We start from the raw sequence: 22,391 nt of genomic DNA, 5'->3' as shown, positions 1-22,391 counted from the left end.
CACGGGGTTCTTAATACCTGCCTCATAGGGTCCATGGATTACAGTGCCTGGAGCACAGCAGACCCTTCAAAAAGGACACCTGTTATGCATGATAGGCTATGTGAGGTTGTGGGGTTGGGGAGGAGCGTCTTAGCTCCGCGGACACCCAGCTGTCTGGTGCTGCTCCGGGAGATCTGAGCCGAGAGGAGACCCTGGAATCACCACCAGTGACTCTCACCTGTGTCTGACCTCAAAAACCTGCCCAAACCCTGCCTCCAGCAGCCCATCCTAACGTCTTTCTGCTCTGGCCTCCTCCCTTTTCCCTAAAAATTCCAGTTTTTGATAAGCAGTCCTGGTACAAGCCTTGGCCAAAAGTTTTGCCGCCACCTACTTTAAAAAAAAAAAAATCCTAACTACAATGAGATACTATTTTACACCCATGAGGAGGGCTATTACCAAAAACAAAACAAAAACCAGTAACAAAGCAAAAGTGCAGGGGTCGGCGAGGATGTGGAGAAGTTGGAGCGCTGTGTGCATTGCTGGCGGGATGAGAAATGGTGCGGCTGCTGGAGAACAGAATGACCATACATACGATCCAGCAATTCCACTTCTAGGCATTTACCTAGAAATGGAGAATTGCACAAAAGGAACTGGGGGCAGCGACCTGGACAGATATGTGCACATCAGTGTTCACAGCAGCACTGTTCCCAATAGCCAAAAGGTGAAAGCACCGCAAATGTCCATTGATGGATGAATGGATGAGCAAACTATGGCCTATCCAGACAACGGAATATTGTCCCCCCTTAAAAAGGAAGGACATTCTGCGGTGTGCCATGACACAGATGGACCTTGAGGACGTTACGCTAAGTGAAACAAGCCAGACACAAAAGGACAAATCCTGAGCGATTCCATGAATCGTCCGATTCATAGACAGGGAGGAGAACGGTGGTTGCCGGGGGCAGAGGGGGTGGGAGGGGAGTGCGCATTTCATGGGGACAGAGTTTCAGTTTTGCAAGAGGCAAGAGTTCTAACGGATGGTGGTGCTGGGTGCACAACAGCGTGGATGTCCTTCATGCCCCTGAGCTCTACACTGAAAAATGGCTAAAATGGAAATTTTGATGTTATGTACATTTTACCACAATTTAAAAATTAACACTAGGAAAAAAAAGTCCCGAAACACGGACTGTTAGTTTCTAGCCGCACCCTAGCCAGAGCCAGTACTCAGCAGGTGCCTCATCTGAGCGTGGGGCTCGGCCTGGGGTCCCTCACAAAAGCCCCTGGGGGGGCTGCGGTCTGGGAGTGGGTGCGTCTCTCCTCCTTCTGAAGGAGGGGCCACATCAGCTCTCCATTCCCCAGAGGGACAGGAAGGCTACAGGGGCTGAGGTCCCTCAGCACCTGGACCAGGCTGTCAGATGGGGGCAACTGTCCACTGTTCAAAGGCCCTGCGGGGGCAGGCCCATCACCTAGGCAACCAATGCTCCAGGATCCATGGTGCTGGGTCCCCAAGGGAGAGGCTCAGGGCTTCCCTGGGCCTGGGGCCTTTGCAGGCTGGTCGCTGGCTCCCGAGTCTTCGATGAGCCCATCCCCTGCCCACCTTGGTCAACAGGCCACCCTTGAGTGCTCTCAGGAACTCAGGAGGGGCCTGTTCTCTGCCTGGTTCCTCTCAAAGTAGGCACCCCTTGGGGTCAGGATTTGACGATTTCCCACAAGCGTGGAGTCAGGTCTGGAGAGGAAGTTAGAGGCTTCTTGTCCAGCTCCTCCCCCACCCCCACAACCTTGATACTCAATGGGTGAAGCCCAGAGAGGGGAGGGGACAGGCCCAAGGTCGCCCATGCCTGAAAAGGCTTTCCCTTCTCAGGAATGACTCATTACCCCTGCCCGGCAGCACCCCTATATTTGTACCTGGGTGGCTGTGAGCCCATCAGCCCTGCCCTGGAGGGATCTGAGGCCTCAGCGTGGGGTGCCCCTGCCCCACCCTCTGGCCCAGGACCTGGGTCCAGCGGGATTTCCTTGGTCCCCACACCCAATCCCTACCCTGCCCCATCACCCCGGAGCCTGAGCCCAGCCGTGGGGCCACCTCGGCTGCCTACACGGTACCTGCCATGGGGACAGCCTGGACGTTGGCTGCTGGAGGAGCCCTGCTCAGCGGGGCGCCGGCTGCAGCTGCCACCTGAGGGGCCCCTGCCTGCTGGGAGGGTGGTCAGTCACTCGGGGTCTCCTGGCCCAATCAGCGGCGCGGCTCCGTTCTGCAGGACTGTCCTTCCCTCGGAGCGATCGCTCACGTCTTGATTCTCCACTGGAGCTAGGCACCTGGTCTCTGCAGGTGGAACCCTGGTTCTGGGGGGAGGCAGGGCCCCTTCTCCAAGCCACGCTCACACTGGACTGAGGCTGGCGGGGCTTGTCCAGCTCCAGGCGTGGTGCTGTGTGGGAGGAGGGCAGGTGGGAAGGCTCTGACGTGGCAAAGCCTCCTCTCCCCCTCCCGGTCCCCTCTCCCAGCTCCCTCCCTTCCCCAGCCAGGAGACCCCCAGCCGTTCCTGATCAATGGACCAAGGCGCAGGGTGGGGGCGCATCTTGAGGACCTGTTGGGTGGTCCGCAGGGGCCCTGGCCTGGTGACTGGAGGGGCTCGGAGCCTACAGGGCCTGGAGGAGGCTGGGGAGGCTGGGGAGGCTGCAGGAGCATGAGGGCTGGATGGCAGCAGTGCTGCCCTCTCACGGGGACCCTGACCCCTGACCCCTGACCCCTGACCTGGGGCTGCTGCTGCGGCCTGGCCTGGGCAACTGGGGCAGGAAACACAAGGGGGCAGCGTCGACAAGCCCTGGCAGAGGCAGAGCCCCTGATGGCTCTGACCCATAAGCTGTGCAAAGCTGATGACTTCCTGTCGGTCCCCGTGCCTCGGTTTCCCCAACTGTAATAAGTGCATAATCTCTTCTATCTGGGATAGACAGCAGTAAGCTGTTCCTATCCTGATTGACAGGGCCTACGTAGTCCCCAGAGGGTGGGAGCCTGGCCCAGGTCAGAGGTCACTGGTCTGTCTGTTCTCCCCAGCCTGACCCGGCACCTTCTCCAGGCTGCCCCTCCTGTCCAGGCCGGCCATTCAGGGACACATAGATCGCCAGTCAGGAAGGCACAGGGGGGTGGGGCACCCTCAAACTAGTTGCTATCACTTGATAGTGCTCTTTGGCAATTTCATCCCTGCCATACAGCCCAGGGAGGGTTATCGGGCTGGACTCCAAGCTAGCCCGTTCTGGAAGGGGGTATTTGAGCCCCCAGGCCAGCTCTAGGTGAGAGCACCTCAGGGTGTGCTGGGGTCCCCAAGGCAGGTGAGACCCCCTCCCCCAACACACCTCCTCTACTGGGGACGTGGGGTAGGCAGAGGCCCATACCTGAGAGTGGCCATGGAGGGACCGAGGGTTGGAGGGGCTGCTTCTCTCCAAGTAGGACATCCCGGCTCCTCCCAGAGCCCCATACCGGGGGGCCGACCTCTCCTCCCTTCAGCTTAGGGATGCCGCCTGCTTCGGTCTCCTATACCCCAGGGTCCTGCCAGGCGAGCTGGGAGAGGCGGGCGGACCCCTGGCATAGACCCATGCCCAGCTTTGCTGTTTGCACTAGGGCAGGATACGGGGCTTCTCTGTGCTTGTGAAGGTCGCAACGGCTCTCAGGGGCCACCCAGTGGGGTGTGGCCAACGAGGCCACACTGTCCCGGGATCCACAGTGGGACCGTTGGGAGAGGGGAGAGATGATGGAGGGGCTTGGGAGATTCCCACCAATCCTGGTGGCTCCCCATCAGCCTAGACTCCCAGGAGTGGGCCAGCCCAGGGTTCTGTTGGCTACTGATGTGTGTGTGTGTGTGTGTGTGTGTACTTGCACTCAGTTTGGGTCTGTGTGATGGGAAACACCCCCTCCACACGTGTGTGAGCACACTGACACGCACACAGATGAACTCAAGGCCCAGTGCCCTGTGCAGGCTCCTGCGTGCACACACACACAGCTCTCTTGCACACACACCGTGCACACAGGCGCACCTCTCTGCACAAGCTCCTCCCCGGCCGGCCTGCCCTTCCTGCCCGAGGCGCCTGCTGGCCCCCCTGCCCCCTCATCCATCTTGCCTGCCAGCCCGTCCCTGGTGCCCCCATATCCTTCACACCTTCTCATCTTGCTGTTCAATAGCAGGAGGCCGCGTGGCAGCTGTGGCCGCGGGGAGATGGATGGGCCAGGCAAGGGTGCAGAGGGGCCGGCGAGTGACGCCGCCCGTGGCCGGAGCGCCGGGCCCCCCAGGCACCTTGTCAGGCTTAGGTGGGTGTGGAAGCTGTCACGCTGTGTCCAGTCTGGCCTGCAAGGACCCCCTGCAGAGTGCCTGGGTCAGGACTGAGGGGACCCCAGCCACGTACCCTGTGCCTGCTCCTTCCTGGGGGGCTGAGGAGTTCCATGCAGCCTCCCTGGTCGGACTTCCCCTCCCCCAAGCCAGGGCACCTCTTCCCCTGTCCCTGCACCTGGCCGGTCTGTCCTGGGTGCAGAAAGCCTTGTCGAGCTCCCCCCTGCCCCAGCCCGACTCCCCCTGAGCCCCCGTGGTCACTGGGCACATTACACATCGGAAACGCACATCAGGCCCGTGCCCAGCCACATATAGATCCCCCCAGAAGGACGCCCAAGGCACTGTGGTCTTGGAAACACATGTGCGTGCAGTCACGCCCACACCGCACCTGGGCAGGCACACCCGTGGTCCCCCACACACATGTGCACGCACACGGACACAAGCCTCTGCTCGCTCAGACGGACTCCCTGGCCCTGGGAGTGAAGGCAGGTTGGGGGCACCCCTCTGTTTTCTCCAGGACAGCTTTTCTCCAAGTGGGATCTTCCCCCTGGGCACTGATAGGCAAATGGGGACAGAGACAGCGCATGCTGGCCCCGGGACACGCAGCATGTCCAAGACCATGCTGAGCCGGACCTGCCCCAGATCCTGAGGTCACAGAGAGATCATGCAGGACAGAGGACACAAGCCATTAACCCCTGGACATCTTCCATTTTATAGATGGGAAACTGAGGCACAGAAGTATGGGGCATGGCAAGAAACAGGGTACACAGCAGGTGGCAAAGAGGGGCCCTGGGCTCCAGATTGTGGCTCAGGACCCACTGTTCGGATGGGAGTGCTGAGCCTGGGCAGACCTGGCGTGGGTTAGGGACCTATGGTGGGGGCAAGGGCAGGCACAGAGAATGTGAGCTTCTCAGTCTGGAGGAGGGCAATGCCCCTCTCATAGTAGGCGGCCCCGTGATGAACACGGGGTACACAGTGGACTCCCCCTCATAGAGCACATCCTCATCCCTGAACATCTGGAAGATGGCCATACTGGGCTGCAGTGGCTAGAAGTCTCAGTCGTGGGAAGAGAGCCAAGGGCCAAGGTTGCTGGGGCCGACCTCTACCCTGGACCCTGTGTTTAGAAATGGAGACAAGTCGCCTTAGAAAGACAGTTGTCACTGTGGAAGTGTAGCCTTGTGGTTAAGGCACAGAGAGTAAGCCTGCGTTCGAATCCTTGCAAGCTGTGTGACCTTGAGCAAGTCACTTAACCTCTCTGGTCCTCAGCTTCCTCGACTGTAAAATAGGAACTATAGTATCTTCTCCTATCATCCTGAGGTTTAAATTAAACCGTTAATAGTGCTTAAAACAATGTCTGACACACAGTAAATATAATATAAAAGTTTACCAAATTTTTAAATTATGGGAGAAGTCGCGGCGCCTGGGTGGGGCCATCGGTTGAGCGACTAACTCTTGGTCACCATCTCAGGGTCGTGAGATCGAGCCCCACGTCTGGCTCTGCACTCAGCATGGAGTCTGCTTGAGTTTCTCTCTCTCTCCCCCCCTCTGCCCCTCCCACTCATGCTCTCTCTCTCTCAAATAAATAAATAAATAATAAAAATAAAGAAATAATTGTGGAAATCACTGAAAATAACTGTTATGGCTTAGCATCTGTAAGGAAGTGGGCCCCAGCCCTAAACCCTAGAAAGATGGTGTCCCCTCCCCCACAATGTTGTTACAAGTCAGAGAACACCTCAAGATAAAACACAAGCTGTAAGAAGAGCAAAAAAATCCAACCAAGTTCTGATTTTTCCTACAAGTGTTACTTTGGTTCTTTAAACAATTTTTGAAATGTCAAAGTCTTTCCAATATTTCTTTTTCTTTTGTGCCCGTGCTCTGCGGTGCCCTCAGCACGTGGCAGGTCTGCCTGCTGGGTCCCTCCCAGGTTTGGCCATTCCCATGGTGGGGGGTGTGTGTGTGTGTGTGTGTGTGTGTGTGTTCTGCTTGCGGGGGTAGCTGGACCCCACCCTGCTGTCCCCCCACAGGGATGGACAGGGCTGATGGAGGAAGGAGGTAGAGGGCCCTGGGACAGAAAACCATCTTTGCAGAAGCGCAGTATTACATTTGGTCATCTCTCATACTGGGGGGTCCCCACCTGAGTTCCACCGGCAGGAGAGGACCCCGTGGCCCACAAGGACTCATCTTAGAAGGAGGGGCTATGGCGGCTCCCTGGGCTCAGGGGCAGATCTCTGCGGTTGACGGGGGAGGGCTGGAGCCAACAGAGCATGTGGCCCCCTCTGAGGCCTCTCCCGCCCCCGAAGGCCAGCTGGGAGTCTTGGGGAACAGTTACTAAGGAGGCTAGGGCTGGGCACCTGGCGTGGGCAGCCCTGCCGCGTGGACACTGCAGGACACAAAGGCCACGGAGGGCGTGCACCTTGTTCGACAGCGACCCCACGTGGCAGCAGGCAGAGCGGTAGCTGGTGGGCTGCCCGTTCTCCGTCTCCTCCCTGCCAGATGTAGAAGCAGGATTCCTGGAACATTCAGGAAGGGGAGGCCTGCAGAAAGAAGGACTTGCTGGGTTCCCTAACGTGCAGAGGGATGCTCCAGGAATTAACTGGAAAACAAAGAGAGTGTTCCATATTTGCGCCTCCAGGCAGGTGAATTGGGCGCTGGCTGCCCCAGATCCCTGCCCTCCGCCTTCTGCGGCCAGGGGAGACTTGTCCAGGCTGCTGAGGGGCCCCCTCCTGCCCTTTGCAGGTGCTGTGCAGATCTCCGTGGCCCTCAGTGCCAGGCCTGCTTGTGGGGTTCCAGGGAGGCAGTAGGGGCAGGGTGTGGCGGGGGCAGCCTCCTGTCTGATCCTGATTCTCGGGTCCTGATGACTCTGTGGGAGGCACCTGCGGTCCCTCCCTCTGGGCCTCAGTCTCCCCTGATACCAAAGCTGTGACCCAGGAGTCTCCCCACCATAACACACACACTGGCAGCTGAGGATGCGCGGTGGCTGCCGGGTCCCCAGCCTCAGTGTACGTGGGAAGTCCACTCTGCCCGCGGTTCTATCGGCTTCCAGCTCCAAAGCAGGAAAGGCCACGCCTGCGCCAAAGGCTGGGTGTGTGAGCCTGTCCCTGGCTCCAGGCCCAGAGCAGAGTGGGCCGTGGGGGCCACGCAGGGCTGGTTTCCAGCCCACCCGTGAACCTGGCTCCTTGGCCCCTGGGCCAGGCCCTCGCCTCTCTGGGCCTCAGTTTCCCCGAAGTCCCCACAACTCTCAGCCTGGTTGAGGAGTTCGATAAAGTCCAGGACTTCGGTCACAGGGTCCTCATCTTGGTGAAATGGTCTGCCCGCAGCACGCCCTGAGGCTGGGGTCCCAGCTCCAGGACTGGGGACTGGGAGGGGAGGGGTCAGGCTGGCGCCCCAAGAGGGCCCCTGGCCCTGGCCCCGCCCATCATCTGGCCCCGCCCTTCTAGGCCCCGTCCCCTCCTCTGTTTCTCCTGAGGTCGCAACCCACGCATTCTGTCCTTGGCCATGGAGGCCAGGGTGTAACCCTTCTCCTGCTGGGGGCGGAAGGGGTGGCATGGGGAGAGCATGGAGGGAGCACGGGGCACCACCCACCCCAGAGCAGCCTTCTCCACCCTCTGACAGAAAGCAGAGAAGGGAGGGACCAGAGGGCCTGGAGGACTTGCAAGTGGCAGGGCCCCAGGGACTGAAGCCCAGAGAAGGGGATCCAAGCCAAAGGGGCAGTGGCAAACATCCCAGGTGCCCCCTTCCCCACCCTCCCTCCCTCTGCCCTCCGGGGGGCAGGGCCACCTGTAGGTGGTAGCCCAGGGGCATGACAGAGACATTGTGGGCAGCTTCTGTGATGAGACAGGTGCCCATGGTGCTGTGCAGGTCAAAGACAAAGTTGAAGGCTGGCCTGAAGCCTTGGGCCCCAGCAGCTGGTTCAGCTCTCAGGCCCCTGTCACCTGGTCTGGACCTTCCAGCTTGGCCCTGGCACTGCAGGAACAGGAAGGGGATATCAGCCCCCTCACAGTCTCAGTTAGGGATCAGGGGTTTAATGGGAGGGCAGCCTCATGCTGCCCGCAGGAGTGACGTCCCCAGGACCCTGCAGGAGACACAGAGCAGCTCAAGGGCTCTTCCACCGTGGCCGTTCCTGCTCTGCTTAGGGCCCTCGCTGGCTCCCCGCTGGTCCCATCAAGTCCAAACCCTCAGCCCAGCCCTACCTACCTGCCCACCTGCCCCATCAGCTTTCACTCCAGCCACACTTCAAGGCCTTTGCACATGCTGGGCCCTTTCCTGGAATCTCCTCTCCTCTCTTCACCTAGTTAACTTCGACTCACCCTTTGGGGCTTGGCTGAGATACCACCTCCTCCAGGAAGCCTTCCCTGGCTACCCGTGGCCACCTTAGATGCTTCATGTTGCCCCACCCCTACATTCAGCCTCCTGCGTTGTGGTTGCTGGGTTCTTCCTCTATCTCCCCCAGCAGGCTGGGGACACCTCGGTCTTATTCCCCAGTTTTTCACCTGAGCTGGACAAAGCCTGGCTCAGAGGTGGGGCTCAGCGAATACCTACCGGAGGAAGGTGTGAACGGCGGTGGGGATACAAGACAGGCAACCACAGCCTGTGGGGCTGATCGGAGGCGAAACTTGGGTCTGGGGAACTCAGGAGGCCCTGACCAGCCTGAGGTCAGAACGGGCTTCCTGGAAAAGGAAGCCTGGATTTTTCTGAACCGGAAAGGGAAGAAGGGGCATCTTGGGCAGAGGATGTGGCCTGCTGGTGGCTGAAGGGGCCGGTCTGAGGCGGGGACTTCAGTCCTGGGCAGGGCCGCCTAGCAGCGAGGACACTGCAGGTGAGGAAGGTGCTGGTGAAGGTTGAGGTCACGGCCCGTGTAGCGGTGGCAGGCCGCTTGGGGAGAGCACGGAGGGAGCTTGGCCAGCACGGGCGTGGTGCAGACGCTGAGTCTCTGCAGCTCCCCCGGGGCCTGCAGCCAGGGCTGGGTCACACCTCTGAGCCCCAGGAGCCAGAGGGGGACCCCGGCCCTGGTTGGCTCTGACACCCATCCCTGACGAGCTGTGTGACTTGGGGAGATCCAGTGCCTTCTCTGGGCCTTGGCTCCTGCCTGTGGAACGGGAGTGACTCTCTCCCGGCCTAGGCAGCTGCGGGGACTGAAGGAAGGAAGAGGCAGTCGCGAGCTGGGCAAACACACGGGCACCGCAGACCTCGGCCTGGCCAAGGCCAGAGGCACTGGGAGGCTTAACGGGTCCCACTTCTTCACAACAGCTGGGGAAACTGAGGCCCAGAGAGGGGTCAGAACCTGTCGGGGGAGAACGACACGATGTGGCTTCTCTTCATGACCTACTCTGGACTGACCAGTTACCACCGCGGGTCCAGCCCCGAGGCCTGACGTTGACCTCTGCGCCTGAAGGGGCCCTGGTGCTGGAGGTGGGGGAGGGGCAGTAAAGTATCCCCCAAACTGAGGAGGCACTTTGAGGCCAGAAAACGAAGCCGGCCACCCCACACAGTTTACTCAGGGTGACTCCCTGACGGGGCATCGAGCGGACGATGGCCCTGCTGTGCGGTTACTTCCCGCGAAGTCTGGACCCTAGTCCGCGGATTTCACACAACGAGGGCAGGCCCAGGAGGACCCCGCAAAGGGCTCGCGTGCACCTGACAGCTGACCTTTAACGAGACCCCGTGGTGCCACCTGTGCGTCGGGAGGGGAAACACCACGTCCTCTCTAAGAGATTCATGGGAGGCCAAAGCCAGCCTGCCCCGATCCGAGCCTGGCGGGTATTTCTAAGGTAGGGGTACTGATCTCCAAGGCGCCCAGAACACGTGGCCCCAAGAGAGGTCATGGAGCAGACGTGAACGAGACGGAGGCCAAGGATGGCTCAGTGCTGTTGGTTCTCCTACTCCTGGGACCACAGCTCAGCCTCGGGGCAACAGGACTGTGGTGCAGCTCCCAGAGGAGTCTGGGTTCCACTGTGGCCCAGACTGGGGGTCCCATTTAACCCTCACGCCAATTCTAAGAGGGAAGTGGGAACCCCCTTGTAGAAGAGAAAGGAATGGAGACCCCGAGAAGTCGAGGGACAGGCCCCAGGGCACCCGCCTGGAGCGATGTGGATCCAGCCCTCTAGGTGGGGGAGCGGCTGCAAGAGGGCGGGAGATGCAGACCCCAAGTGGAGGTGGCAATGGGGCTGAGGTAGAGGGAGGGCGCCCTGGGCAGAGGGAACAGCTGAGCCGAGACCTGGACAAGCCCCAGGCTCTCTGAACAGCTCTGCGTTACTGGGTCATAAGCAGCAGGACATTTTTTCCATGTCTGGATGACACTGTCTCTAGCCTGGGCCTGCGCAGCCACGCCTGAGAGAGCAACAGTGGGGACCTGGGAAGGGTGGAGCGAATAGGGGATGCCTGTGGCCTCTCTCGGACCCGCCTCCCCAGGGTAGAAGTGGGAGGTGGGAGGCAGGCTCTTGCAGACAGGAGGCAGTCATGCGACCCTGCTCCACCAGTTAGAGGTGATCGAGAGTCTCATTCTGGGGCTGCTTGTCCCCAGAGCGGCCCCCCAGAGCCACATTTCCCTTGGAGCTTTGTGCCCGATCTGAACCCCAGAAACCGATGGCCAAGAGGGCAAAGAAGGGGATGAGACTGGTGTGGTGAGGGCAGCAAAACCCCTTGAGACTCTTCAATGAGCAGGGTCTTCTGTTCTCTGCTCAGCGGCCCCACTGCCCAGGCTGTGGCCCAGAGACCCTCTGATGGCTTCTCGATCCCTCCGGCTCCCTTCTCAGTCCAGGGTTTATTTTGAGGAAATGACTTCCTGGGGCAAGGGTGGGGAGGGAGGGCATCTCTTAGACCCAGGCCCTTCTACCTGGGCCACCTACCCACTCATCACTTTACCCATCTGTCACCCAACTGCCCATCGCCTCATCCATCCATTACTGGGGAAGGTCATGGAAAAACGGGATTGCAGGCTGAGCCACGCACTGGACCCGGGCACTCGGAGGCTCCTCACCCCCTCCCCTGTCCTTGGAATGTGGGTTTGGCCTGCCTTTCCTGCTCCCAGAGGCTGCCCTGAGGACATAGCTGTGAGACAGACGATGGGGTGATGTTGAAAACCAGCACTGTCTTCTTGACTGTGCCCAGTTAAGGCCTCTTTCTCTATAAACTTTGACGATTTGGCGGGCAGAGAGGGGACCCACCCGTCTTGCTGCTACCCAAGACAAGTCTCGTTTGTAAGGTTTGTAAGTCCGGGGCCGGGGCCAGAGCCTGCGCCCAGTGGGGAAGTGGGACTTGCCGAGATTGGAGAAGGATGTGCGGCGTCCCCTGCTCAGCTGGCTTTAGGCCAGCAGACCAGCTCGCGGGGGTGGGGGGAGCTCAGCGTGCTGCTTGCAGAGCTGGGAGGGTGCAGGCTGCCCCAGGTGAAGACCCGGGCCCGTGACAGAGCCTGCCCGGGACCCTACGAGGTGGAATCTCTGAGAAAGGGAGGACGATGAGGAGAAGAATGTTGTGCCACTTGTCTGAGCCCTCACATCAAGAAAATTTTTAAATGACCCCAGTGGCCCCAAAAATCCTAGGAGAAAACTTGGCATTCTTTCTCTGTCCCCTGTGTGCTGGGAAAATAGTTCTAAGTCTTGTCCAGGCTTGAAATGTAAACACCCCAGGAGAGAACCAAAACATCGGCCACGGAGACTGAAGGCAAGAAGGAGGCGGGGCGCCTGGGTGGCTCAGTCGGTTAAGCGGCTGCCTTCGGCTCGGGTCATGATCCCAGGGTCCTGGGATGGAGCCCCGCATTGGGCTCCCTGCTCAGCGGGGAGCCTGCTTCTCCCTCTCCCTCTGCCTGCCTCTCTGCGTACTTGTTCTCTCTATCTCTCTGTCAAATAAATAAATAAAATCTTAAAAAAAAAAAAAAAGAAGGAGGAAAGTGGTTTTTAAAATACAGACTACTGGAGGGCGCCTGGGTGGCTCAGTCAGTGAAGCGTCTGCCTTCGGCTCAGGTCATGATCTCAGGGTCCTGGGATCGAGCCCCGCGTTGGGCTCCCTCTCTCTCTCTCTCTCTCTTCCCCTCTCTCAAATAAACAAATAAAATCTTTTAAAATAAAATAAAACAAAATACAGACTGCTGGAGAGGCTCCCTTGGCAGGTGCATTATACTGAACTCTCATTTGTATTCTTGCAAAAGTGCTTCATCTTCCAGGAGATTCTTGGAAAAGACTGACAAGTAGAGGTTTCTGATAACTAAGATCATGTGGGAGGGAGAGTGATGAAACTTTCACGTGCTCCCCCAAGGCTACCTGCCTAGCCCCACGATCTGTCGTGGGATGGCAGCCGGGGACCTGTCCCTATTCTCCTTCCCCACATCAGTGAGATGGGCCCTTTCTGTTGAGGACATAATGTTAGCAAGGGAAGATTTGCCTCTGCTGCAGGACACCCTGCAAGCTTCGCTGGAACATCTGCAAAGGAGAGGATGGGGCTAAACCTACAGAAAACCCAAAACCCGGGCACCGCTGTAAGGTTTGGGGTTTTGACTGATAAGACTCAGGTTGTCCCCAAAGCTGTAATTGAGAAGGGGCAAGCCTATCCAGCCCCTAAGCTTGTGAAGGGGGTGCAAGGCTTTGTAGGGATTTGGGGGTTTGGGATGGCTTTTAATACCCACCTGGCATAGTGCCCCTGTCCCTTATGTCACCTGGTAAAGAAAAGGCACCTGTGGGACTGGGGATCAGTGCAGCAAGCCGACCTTGAGAAAGCAAAACTACTAGTAAAGCAGATTAAAGCTCTGGGCATCTCCCAGGCAGGGCTGCGGTCTGAGTTAGATGTGTCTCTGCCTCTGGAAGGTATGAGCCAGGCACTGTGGCAGGGTGAACAGAAAAGGACAATGCCCCGAGGGTTTAGGTCCCAGCTTTGGAAGAGGGAGGAAACCCAGCGCCCCCGGAGAGCACCTGGTTCCTACCTGTGTACACGGTGCTCCTCCAGGTAGAGCCTCCCGCAGCCGCCAGGAGCAGTGGCCAGTAGGCTGAGCTCAAAGTAGTCCGGCCAGTGATACACATGAGCCACGGTCTTTAACCCTTTGCATGGACAGCAGGTTGTTCGAAAGGGATTAACCTTACGGCTCCGAAAATGCGAAGTTGAGGGGAAGATCGGGAATGAGGCTTTGTGGGGGCAGGAAATGTGGAAAGACATTTGGGTTCACCTGCAAGAGCCTGAGGCAGTCTCTCCGGTTTTCCTATCTCGGTGCATAAGGCACAAGCCCTCGCAATCCGGAAGCTGATGCTCCAGCTCGCAGCCGAGCCCTAGCGACTGACTCTGGAGTGGATAGGGCTGATCGGGTACAGGGAGAGTGGCCACCACCGTGCCCCAGCAGGATGGCACTCTGCCAAGGATGCCTGATTGCCCTTCGGTACAGTGACGTGGTTACTGCAGTAATAGTAGGTCCTGTGTGCTCTAAACAACGCCCAAGACAGTTGCCAGAAATCTGGGGCCATCCACCAGAGTTCCCAGCCACTGAGCGGCTGGCTGATCGATTCTGTCAGCCCTCTCCCTCTATATATGCCTTGGTTTGTGTGGACACTGCGTGTGGCTTAACCCAAGCTGCCCCTCGTTGCTGTGCAGACCAGGGAACTAGAGAAACTGACCACCAAGTAGAGATGGCTTCATTGACTAGACGGTCAGTGGGGGCCACATGTCAAAGGTCATGGTTTGCCAGACCAGCCAATAAAGCATGACACCGAATGGAGGTCCCATCCCCCCTCCAACCTGCAAGCAGCAGGGTTGGTAGAAAGGGGAAAGTTGAGTATTAAAGCAGCAAATTCCATTTTCTTTTAATTTTTTAAAAATTTAAAGAAACTTGGTAGTTTCTTAAGATTTATTTATTTATTTGACACAGAGAGAGAGAGAGCACAAGCAGGGGGAGCAACAGACAGAGGGAAAGGGAGAAGCAGGCTCCCCGCTGAGCAGAGAGCCAGACACGGGTCTCGATCCCAGGACCCCGGGATCATGACCTGAGGCAAAGGCAAAGGTTCAACAGACTGAGCCACCCAGGCGCCGCTCAATTTTTTAAAGATTTATGCACTTTACTGAGTGTTACACCTCAATAAAAGTTAACAATGATGCCTGATAATAAGGATGATGATGGGTGCTCGGGTTCTGGGCGGCATCTCCTTAGACCCTAACCCCACTGCCTTGTAATTACTCATTCACAGGACCGCTAAGGCACAGGGGAGCTTTTGTGCAAAGGACTGGAAATGGGAGCACAAGGCTTGCAGAGAAGGGGCTCCGGCTGGCACTCGGCACCGGCCTTAATCGGCCCACGCACTAACCCTGTGTCGGCAGCGTGTCTGGGGGTGGAGGGCACTGCCCAACGCCGCCCAGACAAAGGTGTGGACGTGCCTCCGGCCCAAAGTGGGGGGCAGTGGCTCCCCTGAAAGCAGCAAATTAAATTATTAACAGGTGAAACCACCTCGGCTGGGTGAACTAAAGTACTTTCCCAGGTCTTGATGCACTGAAATAACCTACCAGTAGGGCCTATTGCCCCATATACCAGACTGGGGGCCCCCAGTGAGGCCCCCAACACGGCGGAGGTATAGAAGCAGTGGGAGACAGCCATCGCCCCGACTCTCACCGAAGATCGACGTGCTCTGCTGCTGAGAGCACCCAGCCCCATCGCGCCTGGGAGAGGAATTATCTACTGGGATTTACAGTGGGACGCCCCCGTCAGAATGGGTGAGTTAGTTCACACCCTGGGTCAAGGGGACCCACTCAGTCTCCCCCAGGATCCCCTTGTCCTGCTGCAAGCCGGACCCACGGAAACACACTATACCTGGATTGGAACGCACACCGCCAAGAGAAGGGAGAAGGTGGGGGTCCCCGTCTGGCATAGCCGCCCCCGGTCCATCTCCCACGCCCGACTGTCCTGCCTTCCCCAGCCAGCATGTATGGAATGCACAACCAGGTCAAGTTTCTAAAGCTGCCACCCTCCCTCTCCTCCGGGCCCGCGCACATTCTGTTTCCCCCTAGTCCTATCAGCTGGCCTCTGTCTCTGTCCCCTTCACTGATTTAGAGGAATTGTAGCACACGTAGAAACCTCTACCAAATTCAATCAGCAAGCCTTGTGATAACCAACAGAGCCTGTCCTTCCTGAACACTGACAGGTCTCCGCTGAGAAGCGCTGTCCCCTGAAATAAAATGGCCTTATTGCCTTATACGGAGGCCCCTGGGCCATTACCCAAATAGAACATCCTGTGTCCGCGCCTCTCAGCAAGTCCCTATTATGTACGTCCTTCGAGTCCACCTTGCGGCCTTTTGGAGACAACCATCCCCCACAGTTCCCAGGGAAGCAGGACCATCATACTGCCCTTCTTCCCTCTTCCCTCAATCTCAGGCCACGAACCCCATCTTCCCAAGGCTCTCAGTGAGGTAAGAGTAGGGAAGGTTGGAAGTGGGCTCTCAGGATGAGGACGAGGGAAAGAGTAGTGGACTAGATCTGTTCTGCTAACTGATCCCCCCTCCTCCCTATTTCTCAGAAAACCCCCCATCGTTCAGCTCTGCTCTGTTTTCCTGTATAAACTCAGTTCAGCCCTGTGCTGTCTCTAGACCTCAGTTTCTTTCCCCATATGTCAGATGAAGTGGCTAGATTTAGACTCTGCCCACCACGACCTCCTTCTGGGAGTCCACGGCAGGATGATAGACGTGTCCGCAGTGTGCACGACCCGTCCTGTGCCCATAGCAGACATGACTAATCAAACTTTGCACTCTCTCCTATTGATTCCACCCACCCACGGCATCAGAGTCCTTGCCAGTGACACACGTTATGGTGACATCAGCCATTAGCCAGATCCGGGCTCAAGATCAGATCACTTCAGGTCAGACAAACCCAGCTCCCCAAACCAGGTGTGAATGGAGCTGCTAGAAATCGCTCTGTATTTTGGGGGTCCTCCTGACAGCAGCCCAGGTCAGGGAGTTGGAGGTGGCGGTGGCCACAGGCAGCACTACAGTTTTGGCCCAAGCCCGACCTTAGGTCCCTCCCCAGCAGCCACCCACCCACGGGCTGCCTCCCCACCCCACTTTTCTATTAAAAAAAGAAAAGACATGGCGCTGTATTCTGGGAACCTAATTATAGATCTGATACAAGGGGTCCTTTCTAACCACAAGAGCTCCGTCATCAGACATATCTAAAGAGAGGGTCGGGTCAGTGAGTCTGTCAGGGGGCTGCAGAGGGGACTTTGGCCCTGAAAGTGGCGGCACCAGCGGCCCAGAGGTCCTGCCCAACCAGGGCCTGTTGAGACAAAGCCCCAAGAGCAGGATCTTTGCACTCCCGGACAGGACCCCCACCTTTCAGGGACCACTGAACACCTGGGCAGTAGCAGGACAGAGGGGTGGTGGAGTTAGGGCGCTGGAGGTGCACGGGGAGCTCACAGAAGGGTGCAGCTGTGGGAGCCCAAGGCCCAGCCTATCAGCGGCTGCCTGCTGTCAGTGTAGGGCGGGTAGTGGAATTCACTGAGCTTCTCCAGGCCCGAGGGGGAGAGCAGACTGGCACGGTGGTGGGAGAAGGTGTCGAAGGAGAACTTGCCGCGGTATCTTCCCATGCCACTGTTACCTGCATGGGCACGGAGGTGAGGGCCTGAGGCAGGCAGCCCAGCCAGCCTTCGCAGCAGCCCACTGCCCAGGCGGGAGCCCCCAGCTGGCACGGCGCTCAGGGAAAGCCAAGCCACTCTAAGAGCCATTTTGCAGATAGGGAAACAGGGCTTTAGAGACCCAGCGCCTGGATCAAGTTAGAACAGAGGGTGAAGGCAAAACTGGGCCCTCCCAGGATGGGAATACCAACCCTGGGGGTGGGGGCTGGAGAGTGGAGGAGGGCAGGGCTCACCAACCCCCCCCAGCGGCAGGGACGGCAGAATCAGGTGAATGAAGCCCTGGTTGCCTTAAAAATGCCGCTGCTGGTCCGATCCAGCATCTGGGTCACTACCTGGGGGGAGGTGGGAGAGGCCCGGTGGTGGGCTCATCATCAGTAAAGAGGACTTGAGTCCCCAACCATTCCATGGGGAGCAGAGGAGCCTCCCCTGTTCCCATCCTCTACTGAGATGTCTCCCCTGTGAGCACTTTCCACACAGAGGGGAGCCCGTGGCAGGAAGGGGAGCCAGCATCAGCAGGGCACAAGCCCCACCGTGGCCAGCCTGGCTCTGACTGTCGGGTCCTGGCTTGGCTCTGCCCCCTCCCCTCTCCGGGGCGTCTCCTTGCCCATACAGGGCCTTTGCTTGGTTTAGGAAGACCGGGCTCTCTGGGTAGAAAAAAGCACCTCTTCTCTTGGTGGAAGCTGCCCCAGCCACACATCTGACAGTCTTTTGGCCTTGCCCAAGCCCCCTCTGGCAGGAGTCCTTGTGCAGGGAACTGCTGTCCGGGTGATGCTGCCCTAACCTTCCCAACGTGGGCTGTCAAGGGGAAGGTCACGGGTCTGCACCTTTTTCAGCCCCTCTCTTGTCCCAGCCCTGCCCGAGCACCCTCACCTAATTGCTGTTGGAGAAGGCATGCAGGGCCAGGGGCTTCTCCCGACGGTTGATGAAGTCGATGGCCTCGTCCAGGCTCCTCACGTTCACGATGGGCAGGATGGGGCCGAAGATCTCCTCCTGCATCACCGGCTCGGTCTCCTGCACGTCCACCAGCACCGTGGGGGCTGCGGGCACAGGGGACGGCTCAGCCCTGGGGCCGGGCGGGGGAGGGGGGGCACGGGCAGGGCTCAGGGGCCTTCTGGGGAAGAGAGCGTCCCCGCAGCCCCCGGGAAGGCCGGTGAGGGGTTCTCCAGCCCCGGCGGGGGCCCGCCCAGGTGCAGCGGAGGTCAGGGAGGCGGGGGCCCAGGCTGGCCTCGGTGGTCCAGCTCCGGGAGCCTCGGGGCGGGGCGGGGCGACGAGGTGTCGGGGGCGGGGCCCAGGCTCGCGGCCCAGGCGGGACCCGCGTCCTGGAAGGGCCTTGGCAGGGTGGCCACGGCGGCGGCAGGGCGGACTCACCGATGTAGCGGTCGCTCTCGTCGCTCTGGCCGCCGATGACCACGCGGCCACAGCCCAGCGGGCCCCGGAGCCGCCGGAAGTGCTTCTCGCTGATGATGCGGCCCAGGCTCGGGGAGCTCTGGGGGTCCTCGCCGTAGAAGCGGGTGATGGCCCTCTGCAGGGCGGGCAGCAGCCGCTCCTGCGTGTCCGGGCTGCACAGGACGTAGTCGGGGGCCACGCAGGTCTGGCCGCTGTTGAAGTAGCGGAACCAGGCCACGCGGTTGGCCACGGTCTGGGGGTCGCAGTCGTCGTCCACGTAGCAGGGGTTCTTGCCCCCCAGCTCCAGCGTGACGGGTGTCAGGTGCTTGGCGGCGGCAGCCATGACGATCCTGCCCACTCGGGGGCTCCCTGGGGATATGGGAGTTGACCCCCATGTTCAACCAGCCTTGGGTCAGATGGTCGAGGCACCACCTATTCTGGCCCATTGTACCTTGTCTGCTGGGATCTGTCCCAGGCCCTGCTGCCCCAGCATTCCACCCTCTAAGGCCCAGGGGCTGACTGCCATATGGGACGCTCACCACTGCTGGCCACCAGCTCCTCTCTCCACAGCCTTCCCCCCACACACACCCTGGTTGAAGCTACTCTCACCAGTGAAGAAGATGTAGTCGAACTTGTGCTCCAGCAGCTGCCGGGTTTCCTGGGGTCCTCCCAGCACCAGGGCAAAGCAGTTCTGCAAGGTGGGGCAGGTGGTTCAAGGGACACTGCAGGCCCTGGGGACAGCTGGCCCTCCCCAGCTGACAGGGGCGGGGCGATGTGGGACACTGGGGGCTCATGGGGCGGGTCCAACCTCACCTGGTCCAAGTATTGAGGCAGGACCTTAGCCAGGACCTTCTCTGTGCCCTTACTTAATTCTGATGGCTTCAGCACCATGCAGTTCCTTGCAGGGACAGATGGGGATGTCATGGGGGAGATGCCAGTGCCCCCCCATACACCCAGGGCAGAGATGCAAGGAACGTGCCAGAGGCTGGGGGTACCACATAAATGGAATTCTGGGGGCCCCCTTTGGGAAGGGCTATTGGGCATGGGCTCAGAACTCTCTCCTCACCTGCGGCGAGGGCACCCACTAGCGGCACCAGGGTCAAGTGCACAGGGTAGTTCCAGGGGGCGATGATGAGCACCAGGCCCAAGGGCTCCTTCCGGACGAAGGCCGGGTCCAGCCGCACAGAACTGTAGTGCAGGACACGTGGTAGGGCGTGGCGGGGGAATCACCCCAAAGCTGCCCCCCAGGGTCCTCGAGGGGCCTGTGGACTGGAGTCCTCATGAGGAAACGGGTCCCAAGGAAGTCAGAGACTCGCCGTGGGTCGGAGGCGGTGAAGAGGCCTGGGCTGGAGCTGCCGCTGGGCGCTTCCCCGCCCCCGGCAGCCGCTCACCAGGCTCTTGGCTACGGGCTCATCCTTCATCCAAGTGCGTAGGTTCTTGAGCGCCAGGTCAACCTCGTTCTGGCATATGATGAGCTCGGATAGCTCTGCCTCAAAGACTGACTGCAGCGGAGAGAGATTCAGGGGTCAGGCCTGGGCCCGGGCAGGGAGGGGATCTAGTGCTCAGGATCCCCAAAAGTCCCAGCTCTGGGATTATGGAGACAGCCTCCAGAGGAAGCACAGCCAGGCCCCTGGGAACAGTACAGTGAGCAGTGAGGAGCACGGGCCCCAGGACAGGTGACCCGGGCTCCGGCTCCCGCTCTGCCACTTCCTAGCTGCGGGACCTCGGGCAAGTGTCTTAACCTCCATACACCTCAGTTTCCCCCTCAGTAACATGGGGGCCGTGCCTCACAGGTTCGGACGGGTTAATGCTGGCACACACTGCATGCCCGGGAAGGGTCTATGAAATAAACAGGAATGAATTAGGGGCACCCCCAGGGGGTGGGCTTTGCCGGTTGCTTAGTCCCCTGCTCAGGGAGGACGCTGTGGGCCCCATTCCTCATGTCCCCCCCGCCCCCCCCCCCCCAGCCCCCCAACCCGTCCCCCGCCCCCCGCCCCGCCCCCCCCGCCTCCCCAGCCCCCTCAGCCCCGCCCACCTTGCGCAGGTCCTGCACCAGCGCCTCCTGCAGAAACCGCTTGTTGTCCCGCAGGAAGCGGCCCAGGCCCTTGAGCTGCGCCGCCCCGAACTCGTCCTCCCTGAGCCGAAGGCCTCCCGCAGCCGCCGCAGGGTGTCCGCGAAGGGGTCCATCCTGCAGGGAGGGGGCAGCGTGGGCCGGGGCTCCCCACCTTCATGGGCATTCTCCCCGCGCCCCTGGCTGTACCTCTATGGGCTCACGGACACTTCTACAAGGACTCGCGTGTAACCCCAGAGGGCCGGGGCTGCCCCTGCACCCCTCCAACACATGGGTCCCTCCCATTTCCTTCTTTTTTTTAAATTTATTTATTCATGAGAGTCAGAGAGAGAGCTAGAGAGAGGCAGCGGCAGAGGGAGAAGCAGGCTCCCCGCCTAGCAGGGAGCCCGATGCGGGACTCGAGCCCAGGACCCTGGGATTGTGACCTGAGCCGAAGGCAGACGCTTAACCATCTGAGCCACCCAGGCGCCCCCCTCCCATTTCCTTCTGAGCACTTCCTGGAGGAGTGAGGCCTGAGTGGGCCACTGGTACCACCCACCCTCAGCCCCAGAGTTGGCCCGGAGCACCTGGAGCAGTGCCCCAAGCTCTGCCAGGAATGCCAGCATCACCCTCCCTCATCCAGCTCTCCCTGCCTGGGGTTCAAACAGCTCCCGGTCCTATCAGCCCTGCTCTAACTTTGTCCGTGGCTCCCAAAGGCCTCAGCCCTGAATAAGGACCAGAATGGAAGAGTCTGGGATGAGTTATGGCACCCAGGTGTCCTGATGTCCATCCCAAGACTCTGGCCTCAGCTCAGTCATACCTTTCTCAGGTGAGGTGTGTCCTCAGTGTGCACACACTTGGAGTGTCTGGGGACAACCTCAGACTCAGCTTTTCCACGGCCAGATCCCCAGGCCCAGCCCCACTCTTGCCCAATAAACAGGGAAGCAGAGCTGGGTGCGGGCATGCCCAGAGGGAATGGAGCCGGCAGCTGGTTCCTGCTTCTCATCCAAGGTGCCTCCTTGCCTGCCCACTGCAGGCGAGCAAGGACCCAGGGCTCGTTGACCTGGTTGTTTACCAGGGCAGGCTTCGGCTGGGCCTGGGCCATGTAGGTGACACGACCAACTTGGCCAGTCGCCCCCGGACCTCGCGGTCTAAACGTGGAGGAACGATGACACCGAAAACAATTCACAGATGGATCAGTGGGTCACAGGCTCTTCAAGGTCAGTGAGGACCCCACCAGCGGGCTCCAGCTGCAGCGGGAGAGGGGCAGGGGCAGGCTCTTGGAGGGCCAGGGTTCTGGACAGAGGGACTGGCATGTGGCCTGATTTTGAGAAACGAGGCACAGCTAGGCAGGGCTTTCACACAGGGCGCTGGGGCTCAGTCCGTGGGCGGTGGGCACACCAGGGAGCATAGGCTAGACAGGAAACCCAGCTGGTCTGATTATTACCCCAGGTGCTGGGGGAGGGGACCTGATTTACCCTCCTCACGGCTGCTGTATGGTGGCTTCGGTCCCAGTCCGTGTGGCCCACAGCCCCTCGCCCCACGAGCGCTGAGCCCCTGCACCAGTGTGTGTACCCTGTGCTTCTTTAAGTGACTTGCTAGCATCTTTCTGTAGCTTCCAGAGGTCCCACAGTGAGACTGCAATACTTTCAGAAGCAGAAACAGACAGTAAGTGTCGCTTTTACAACCATAAACCAAAGGCTCAGCTCTGGCTTTGGCTCCCAAGCAGCTCCCCCTTTTCCTCTCCCGACTCCCCAGCCGTCCCCATCACAGCCCTGGTGACATCTGGCTGGTCCCAGTCTGTCCACATGCTGCCTCCTCCCCCAGCCCAGGAGCTCCTTGAGGGAGGATGGGGTCTGTCCCCACCCCCACCCCCAGGCCCAGAGGGAGGGTTCCTCCGAGGGTGCTCCCAGGATCTGTGTGTCACAGGGGGAACGTGAAATCCAGGCACACCCAGAGTAGGCCAGTGCCTACCTCCCTGAGCAGAGCCAGCTGCCGGCGCCCAGCTCCTGGCCCTGTGGCCCCCCGCCCCGTTTCACTCTGGAGACTCCCGGGCCCCACAAACCCCGAGTG

General features: G+C 59.6%; 2 protein-coding genes across 2 annotated transcripts; both read right to left on the bottom strand.

Annotated features, from left to right (window-relative positions):
• Positions 1 to 4,118: 4,118 nt before the first annotated feature.
• ACY3 (aminoacylase 3) lies at positions 4,119 to 14,856 on the bottom strand. Its single transcript, XM_021685274.1, is given in 13 exon segments — positions 4,119 to 4,268; positions 5,112 to 5,245; positions 5,248 to 5,346; positions 5,393 to 5,399; positions 7,247 to 7,291; positions 7,294 to 7,370; positions 7,529 to 7,576; positions 7,579 to 7,648; positions 7,807 to 7,816; positions 8,035 to 8,170; positions 8,173 to 8,255; positions 13,204 to 13,318; positions 14,766 to 14,856. Coding segments are annotated over 13 exon segments (1,065 nt in total).
• A 1,804-nt stretch (positions 14,857 to 16,660) lies between these two features.
• Positions 16,661 to 19,689, bottom strand: ALDH3B2 (aldehyde dehydrogenase 3 family member B2). The gene is given in 9 exon segments (XM_021685137.1): positions 16,661 to 16,845; positions 17,116 to 17,172; positions 17,175 to 17,214; positions 17,753 to 17,919; positions 18,251 to 18,637; positions 18,878 to 18,959; positions 19,082 to 19,167; positions 19,335 to 19,451; positions 19,656 to 19,689. Coding segments are annotated over 9 exon segments (1,155 nt in total).
• Between the last annotated feature and the right edge of the window lie 2,702 nt (positions 19,690 to 22,391).

The sequence above is a fragment of the Neomonachus schauinslandi genome, chromosome 11 (genome assembly GCF_002201575.2).
Source record: "Neomonachus schauinslandi chromosome 11, ASM220157v2, whole genome shotgun sequence".
Classification (NCBI taxonomy): Eukaryota; Metazoa; Chordata; class Mammalia; order Carnivora; family Phocidae; genus Neomonachus; species Neomonachus schauinslandi.
The sequence above is the reverse complement of the archived record's forward strand: the minus strand, read 5'-3'. Positions and strand labels throughout refer to the sequence as shown.